Raw genomic sequence first — 8622 nt, 5'->3', positions numbered from 1 at the left:
CTGCCTGCCTGCCTGCCTGCCTGCCTGCCTGCCTGTCTGTCTGTCTGCCAGTCTGTCTGCCTTCTGTGACCAGACAAGAAGCGGAAAGCCAATTAATCATGATCTGACTGCTCTTCTAGTTTCCTGCCTCAGGAATGAGCTCTACGGTGAAATGATGACTATATTTACATGAGGAGGGTATTGATTATTAATTTCCTTGACCTCTTGAGTCCTTCCGACTCACTGTGATGTCCAAATTGAACCGTACTTGGAAGAAATAAAACCAAAGGAAACACTCTGAGAGCACATGGTGCTAGATATGACTGTCGACACAGGTGGGGTGGGCGACAACACAAAAAGCCACGTGGATAAAATTGCTTTGAAATGATTTGGCTTTTTTCTTGTTGTGCTCATTTCTAAAGCTTAAACAAATAGAAAGACCACCACCTATTTGTGGCAGACGTCTGTTTATCCCGGTGGTGCATTTTGATGATCCACCTGGTGGTGGTTTGGGTGGAAAAAATCCTAAGGTTTTTGACAGGATCCCCAGAGTGCTTTCACTTTGTGTTGGGAGTATTGTTACGTTCCGCAGCAGTTGCTGTAAACTGAAAATGTCAAACTTGTAGACTCACTGTCGCCAGCCGGGCTTGCGTCATTAACTGGACTAGTCATGGCACTCCCAATAAAGGATAGTATCCATCCGCTTTGAGACAGACCCCTCTAAGCTTGATTTCACAACACGAATGAATTCACGGTGGACGGCAGATTGACGCTTCTTTTTACGTGTGTGCTTGTGCGTGCGCTCATGCGTGCGTGTAGGAAAGTAGACATAATAGCCGACACTGTTATTTATTATACATTTTAGGCTACTAAGTCCGATTTGAAATTGCTAGGCCTACATAACTTCTTACACTAATATAAAAGTTAAATAATTAGTGACTTCATACCAACTTAAACATAAATCCTAGGTGCTCCCAGCACCTTACCGAAAGTAGGCTACCACAAATATTTAACTTTAGTGTAATATAGGTATAACACAAACACACTGTAAGAACAGTATACTACTGCAGTTTGTCTAGGAAGGGGAAACAGGTGTGATTGTTTTACATCCTGGCCTCCGTCAGTTAGAGCCAACTATGCCGATGACTGGGAGGCATGTGGCTCAGGTGGGACGCAACAATTCACACATGCATGCGCGCACATGCATCCAGCTGCCGGTCCTGAATCTAAATCCTGGGAAAGTTCCAGGAGGGGAAGGCGGAGGGATCTTACATGCAGGCGCTGCGGTTCCAGCCAGGCTGACGCCGCCGAGGCTGTGTGGCGCTCGGCTGGGGCTGCTGGAGGAGCGGAGGCTTTGGGCTCCTTAAACCTACGTCAAGGACTCCGCAAACTGCCAGGACAATACCGGAAGATAGTGTGACGGTACCTTCACAATAAATGTCTGTAGCTGCCACTGGGAGAAAAAAAGGGAGTGGTGAGTTTATTTTTATTAATTGCTAAAAATAAATAATATAAATAAAGAATCGTCTCTGTAAAACAAAACATGATTATCAAATGTGCAATTTATTGATAATCAGAATCAGAATCAGAATCAGCTTTATTCGCCAGGTATGAGGACACATACGAGGAATTTGTCTTTGGAGCATTGTTACTCACGCTGTGCTTACACATACATATCAACCAAAACAGAAATATACACACTAATATATACACAATATATACATACTCTAAACAGAAACAATATATATGTTCATTTATTCTAAATAGTCTATATAGCATAATGCCCAAATCCAATATTTTGTTTTGTGTTTAGTGTTCACCAATTTTTGTTGGTGTGTTTTTGCTGCTTTAACACAGAAGCGCAAAAGCTTCAAAAGCGTTATTTAAACTATGATTCCATTTTAAGTTATTCATGTAAAACATACTGAAGCAGAATTATTATTAAGTTATTTACCTTATTACAAAATACTATAGGCTACTAAATATGCAAAAATATAGCAACAACAATAATGACTACTATACAAATACAAATTCGATTTAAAAAAAAAAAAGGCTATTATGTTGTAAGTAGCTTTTAATAAGTCGTCATTATTTCTGAAGTGAAATTTCTGCACTTCTTTATGAAGTTAAATTTGGACATCATCATCTAATCGGGAGAGCATAGGCCATAATTATGTAAAATTATAGGTTAACAGCCTATACCTAACACAAATTGAATTTATAGCCCACACAATTTCTTTTTTTTTGTGGTCTGGTCTGTTTGGTATCGACCTGTAGCCTACCAAATGTATTTGCCCTTTTGTTTTTATGACATCATTTACACGAGCATCTCTACTACAGGCCTTCTTGTTTTTGTTTTCGGCTGACACCTTGCAACCGCATAGTCAACGACGCTTTTATTTTGAAACGTGCATCTGGTTCCAATCTTAATTGAGGCTGACTTGACATCAACACACACGCACACACGCACACGCATACACAAACAGACACACACCTTCGCTGCTCTACTGTGCTGGCTCGACCTACTACAGACAGGGAAGCCTCCACATGCACAAGGCTGTCTGCGGTGCACTTGTTATCACAACAGAGGTGAGTGAATAAACAAAAAATTGTATATTTCCAGAAATTTACAATTTCCTTTTTTTATGTCTGAATGTGTTGCCAAGTTGAATATTTAAGATGGTTCTTGTTAAATACTATAAAATAATGTGCTCACTCCTACTGCCAGGCAACTTTTTGTGGATTAAATATTCTCGTATTATTTTCATATATTGACATGACTGGGTTTAAATAAATATAATGTTAGCTGAGAATAGATAATCAATAGATAGACTAGGGCTATTACTTAAAGTTAAGCACTATTTTGAGCACAAATTGAAGAATATTCAAGGAAGTGTTATACGGTTTTCTTTGAAACATGTACTTGACTGACTGACTGATTGTTCTTAAGTTTACAGCTTATAGTGACATGTTGTCAAACTAGGATGCTTTTCTGATCACTTTCGACCGGCAAGGTGTGCTTTTAGAGGTTATAGGGCAGATACCGGATTCTGCAGCGGTAAAATGACTCGTTGTAGAGTAGTAAAAGTTAACTGGTTTGTGTACTCTTTTGGGAAGGAGTGTCCTGGTGATAAAGCAGTAGGTAATTAGCCTATCTGAGTCTGCAGACTGAGTGACGCCAAACTCCATAAAGCATCAGCGGCAGACTGATGCCGCATTGAGCTCGTGCGCTTTTGCTGGTATCCCCAGCTGTCTTGTTTGTCTGCGGGAAACCGGTGTTGGTCACTTAAACATTGAACATAATATAGGTATGCTGATTTACACTACTTCTTACCTGTGTGTATTTTGAGATCCAACTTATTAGCCACACTTGGATTTAAGTAGAAATTCTATTGTGGTTATGTTGTGTATTTTAGAATAATGGGGTGTCCAAGCCACGTAGTTAGTTAAAAGGGCTTCACCTTTTATAAATGATTTGCCTAGGCGGTTATAATCTGACTTGCAAAATGATTTAGTCTACAACATTATTGCAAAAACCTTGGATCAAACATGATAGGTGCCACAGTAGATACAACAAGTAGATCACCATAATAAACTTTATAAACTATATTGAGCCTCAGACATACATACATAATACATACATACATACATACATACATACATACATACATACATACATAAAAACACGTTGGGTATCTTATGTAGTGATGCGCATCAAAGGGTTCCATGATTTAGATTGGGACTAAATATAAGTAGATTACTTAAATATACTGGAATAGACTAAATACTTAATATGTTAAAACTAGGTGGTAGCCAATAGATGAAATAAACACAAAACACGAAGAGCTCTCTGTCTGTCTGTCTGTCTGTCTGTCAGTCAGCCTGCCTTCCTCTCTCTCTCTCTCTCTCTCTCTCTCTCTCGCTCCCTCTCTCTCTCCCCCTCCTGTCCTGTGATGTGTTCTGGCCAGACAGTATGGCTCCTGGGCGTCAGTGGCATGATCATAGAAACAGAGGCCAGAAAGGACATTCCTCATTGTTGGTGAATCTAGAAATGAGCTTGGCCATCTTGTCCTGCTCTTTCTGAAACACTTTTGATTTGTGTTTCATTTTCTCCATAGAGAATAATAACCTTGTTGCTGATGCAGGCATAGTCTCTGTGTAATTATCCAGCTGATACAGCCTCCTTATCATGGAAATCTAATGCTAAAGCCAAGATTGCTAAATATGAGTAGATTTTGCTCACGTTTTGTATTCTGCTCAGTCTTTGGTTTCATTCTAGCTGTTGTCATCACTCCAGAGCAGCTTATCACTTTAGTGACTTTGGCTAAATTCCCTTTACAATTAAATTCCAAGTTCTCTTTTTTTTACCTAACCACTGAACTCTTTGTCCAGCCATGCATCTGTTTCAGCTAAATTAGAAATTAATACTATCTCTCTCTTCTCTTGCCAGATGATTGAAACTTGACCTGGATTCCTGGCTGTGAGAGGAATAACCTTCCCTGCAGGAGGCTTCAAATCCATAGCTGCCGGATCCCTTCTGTGTCTCTCAACACAGGAGAGGATTTAGAGTTTGCGCTGCACTGGGTGGAGTTCAACTCCACCAGCGTTGCTCGGAAGTAACAGCGAAATACAAACAGCAGCCTCTGTTTACACAGACTCAACCCGCTACTTCTTTTATCCTTACTTCTGTACCGGCTTCTCATTATTAGCCTCCTTACTCCTGTCCTCTGGGGAACTTTTACCCCTTTTAACAGCATCTGTCACCTCCCCTCACCACTCATTTATCCATCTCATAATGAACTCCTCGGCCTCCATTACATCCCTATTCTCCTTCACCAGCCCAGCGGTAAAGCGCCTGCTCGGCTGGAAACAAGGGGATGAGGAGGAGAAGTGGGCAGAAAAGGCTGTGGATTCTCTAGTGAAGAAACTAAAGAAGAAGAAAGGGGCAATGGAGGAGCTGGAGAGAGCCCTCAGCTGCCCTGGGCAGCCCAGTGAGTATCACAATTTTAAACAGCAGAAGTCTAGGCTAGTGGCTCCCAATCTGGAAGTCCCCCATCAAGAGGGTCACAAGATAAACATGCGGGGCCTTAAGAGGATTTACGGGATAGGAAAGAGGACAAAACGTGCTTCTGCCACGGTGTAATGTTTCTTACGTATGTCTTCAATGCCTAAGGGCTTTGCTTGTTTATGCTTTTTACTTCTACCTCGCTGGGCCTGTGAACAATATTCAAATGAAACAGTTTAAGAGGGAAAAAATCCCTCTTTGGACTCAGAACTCATTAATAATTGTGCAACATGTGATGAGAGGGCACGTGTAATGCTTTATTTTAGGAGTCCTAAGGTAAAAAGGTTAGGAACCACTGGTCTAGTCTGTAAAGAGGATGTTTCACACCTGTGGAGTCGCAGGTTTGATTGCAACACATTCACCCTAATTCCAATGTGGTGAAACTTGACCTCAAACCAATGCCATTTGTCAATGTCTTGTACAACAAGATCATTATTTTCAGCTGCTCTGGAAAACAGTATTAGTACTAAAAGCTTGAAACATTTAATTATACTAGTCTGATTATCATTAATGTGACTTGAAATGCAATAGCATCAGGTTAACTGAAGAAACGCATTTGGTTCTATTAGATCATAATTAGCTGAACTGAAATAAATACTGTAGGGAATACAAAGGTACAGCAGAGTTTCTGTTGGACTTCCAACAGAAACGCTTCAACATCTTCTTGTTCCTTGCAAACTTCCATTTTAAAAGTGCATACGAGGTAGTAACTGCATAAGAAATATGTTTTATAGTCTAGAAAATACAAGACAAAGTAATTTCAGTCTGATAACAATGGTAATACATGTGTTTTATCATGATTAAGGCTTCAAACAATAGAAATTTAAATGCACAACACAACCTGCTTATTTCTTTTTTCTTTCAAGCAATGATAAAGTCTGTGCTGTTTAATTTGAATCCTTCAGGCAAGTGTGTGACGATTCCTCGGTCGCTGGACGGGAGGCTGCAGGTGTCCCACAGAAAGGGACTGCCCCATGTTATCTACTGCAGGGTGTGGCGCTGGCCTGACCTGCAGTCCCACCACGAGCTCAAAGCCCTGGAGTGCTGCGAGTTCGCTTTTGGCTCCAAGCAGAAGGACATCTGTGTTAACCCTTACCACTACAGGCGTGTGGAGACTCCAGGTACGCACATTATCAGAGAACATCCTCTAAATTTACTGTAAAAAAAAAGGAGACAATGACATTTGATCTAATACATTGTTCCCAAGCCAAAAGGATTTGCCGTAACATGATCTTTTATAACAGCATGTGGCTCTTGCTCTGGGTCTCTCTTTGTCTTCATTTGTCTTCTTTTTCTTTCCTTTTTCCTCGTCTCCTCTCAGTGCTGCCACCAGTTTTGGTTCCACGCCACAGCGAGTTCAACCCTCAACACAGTTTACTGGCGAAGTTTAGGAACGCCTCGCTGCACAACGAGCCTCTGATGCCCCAGAACGCCACCTACCCAGACTCCTTTCCTGCGCTGCCCTGCTCCTCCTTCTCTTCCTCCCCTTCTTCCTCTCTCGTCCAGTCTCCCACCTCACAGAGTTTCCCCAACTCCCCCAACAGCTCTGCAGAGCCTGGCAGTCCGTATCACATCACAGGTAGGAATCCAAACAAGCAAGACGATACTTTAAGTGTTTTGTCTGTGTGAAATTGCAGCAAAATACCTGTCACGCCAGCAGGTTTCTGACTTTATTCATGACCTCTCTGAGAATTTTCTTTTCCACTTGTCCTCTTCTTCTGATTTGTGACGTGCTTTTCCAGCTGAGACTCCCCCTCCTCCGTATAGCATAATGGAGACGAGCCCTCAAGATGATGTAAAGCCCAACAGCTCCACTGAAACCCTCAAACTCACGTTTTCTGCTCCGCACAGAGGTAACTTCAGTTCACACAACAGGAGACATGCAAAAAGTAGAAATACGTACAAAATACGTAGTATTTATGCATATTAAGTAACAAGCAACATATACAATGACATAATGGAATCGGTCTATGGATAAAGATGTTGTTATACTGTTTATACTGAGGCACTTACATCTTTAGTTGTATTTTTACCACTGCAAGTAATGTCGCCAATCTTTATGTCAATATGATAACGTACCATGTATCAATGTATGTATAATGTAAATGAAACGTACCATAGGTTATTTTACCCTACCCACCTGTACAGAACCTTCATCCTCAATCTTAATCTAAAAACTTCCTTGTGTTCCTGTTTAGATTTACGGCCCGTATGTTACGAGGAACCAGAGTACTGGTGTTCAGTAGCTTATTATGAGCTTAACAACCGGGTCGGGGAGACATTCCACGCATCGTCCCGCAGCGTCTTGGTAGACGGCTTTACAGACCCTTCCAACAACAAGAACCGCTTCTGCCTCGGCCTGCTATCCAATGTCAACCGCAACTCCACCATCGAACACACACGCAGGCACATAGGCAAAGGTAGGCTGGATGACTCATGCAGGAAATTCAGATCAGAGAACTGAGCAGAAGGTTGTTTGCAAAAATGTATCTACATGCAATGTTGATGTTTTTAGAGATGCCCATTGAGTGCATGTGGGTGTGTCTTTGTAAGCAATCACTTCACTTCAGCTTGTCTTCTTGTGCTGAATCCTTCATGCCAAACATAGTTTTTCTCATGATAAAAGAGTTTAGAAAGCCTGCCTTTGTTTGACAGACATCAAGCCTCTCTGGGTTGTAGTAAACTGTGCACTCTGTGGTTTTGAATGATAGGGGTGTGTCAAAGGGTTGAGGGAATTTGGTCCCCAACTCAGACACAACTGACACTACTCAGACATTCCTCATTTAAAAGGAAAGATTTCCTTGTGGGTTTTGTCTGGCAGGATATGAGAAAACCACCACATTTTCAGTTTGTATTCAATAAAGTGATTGAATATGTATATCTTTAATTACATGTTTTCTTGGATACAAGTTTTTTGCTCTCTTGACATGCTGTGACATTTTAAGTGTTTGCACCACAGTAAAATTACTGTTTTTCCTCACATTTTAATTTAAATGGATAATTCAGGTCTTTTGAAATGCGGTTTTATGAGGTACTTATCAATAGTCAGTATTACCTACAGTATATGGGGTCCGGATACCCCCAAAGAGAAGCAGACAGGAGTACCGATATGGTAGTAAGCAATGTGGATGTGGCCAGACAGCAAAACCTATTTTAACCACCTAAAGAAAAATGCCCACCTAAAAAATCTATTTCAGTTTAAGTGTACTCTATATTTAGAATATTTTCACTGCTTTACCTTGCCGTCAGACAGCCCTTTCCAACGGGAACTAAAGCCACCAATGCTCTCTTCAAAGACTCCTTTGACAGAAACTTGCAGAACCCAGGAGTTGCTGGTCTACCCCTGCCTCGATCCGTTTGTTTGTTTGTTAGTTCCTAACCTTTTTAAAACATCAAACTAACTGATCAAGTCAGTGGTAGACCAGCAACTCCTGTGTTATGTAAAGTAAAATCATTGTTTTTGTCCAAGAGACTTTGAAGAAAGCATAGATGTACACAACAGCTTCAGTTCCTCGTCAGAAAGTGCTGTCTTTTTTAAGCTTCCGTGGCAGTACTCCTGTCTGCTTCTTCAAACTGGG

General features: G+C 41.1%; 1 protein-coding gene across 1 annotated transcript in view; it reads left to right on the top strand.

The window, feature by feature from the left end:
* Window positions 1–2432: 2432 nt before the first annotated feature.
* Window positions 2433–8622, top strand: part of smad9 (SMAD family member 9) — a 7434-nt gene continuing 1244 nt past the window's right edge. Inside the window, exons 1-6 of the mRNA XM_032534718.1 lie at window positions 2433–2568; window positions 4430–4970; window positions 5950–6165; window positions 6366–6623; window positions 6787–6897; window positions 7243–7464. Of these exons, the coding sequence (XP_032390609.1) occupies window positions 4775–4970; window positions 5950–6165; window positions 6366–6623; window positions 6787–6897; window positions 7243–7464 (1003 nt within the window). The 5' untranslated portion in view covers window positions 2433–2568; window positions 4430–4774. The remainder of the gene's footprint in view (window positions 2569–4429; window positions 4971–5949; window positions 6166–6365; window positions 6624–6786; window positions 6898–7242; window positions 7465–8622) is intronic.

This window comes from Etheostoma spectabile, chromosome 13, assembly GCF_008692095.1.
Source record: "Etheostoma spectabile isolate EspeVRDwgs_2016 chromosome 13, UIUC_Espe_1.0, whole genome shotgun sequence".
In the NCBI taxonomy this organism is placed as follows: domain Eukaryota; kingdom Metazoa; phylum Chordata; class Actinopteri; order Perciformes; family Percidae; genus Etheostoma; species Etheostoma spectabile.
This window is presented reverse-complemented; position numbering and strand designations above follow the sequence as displayed.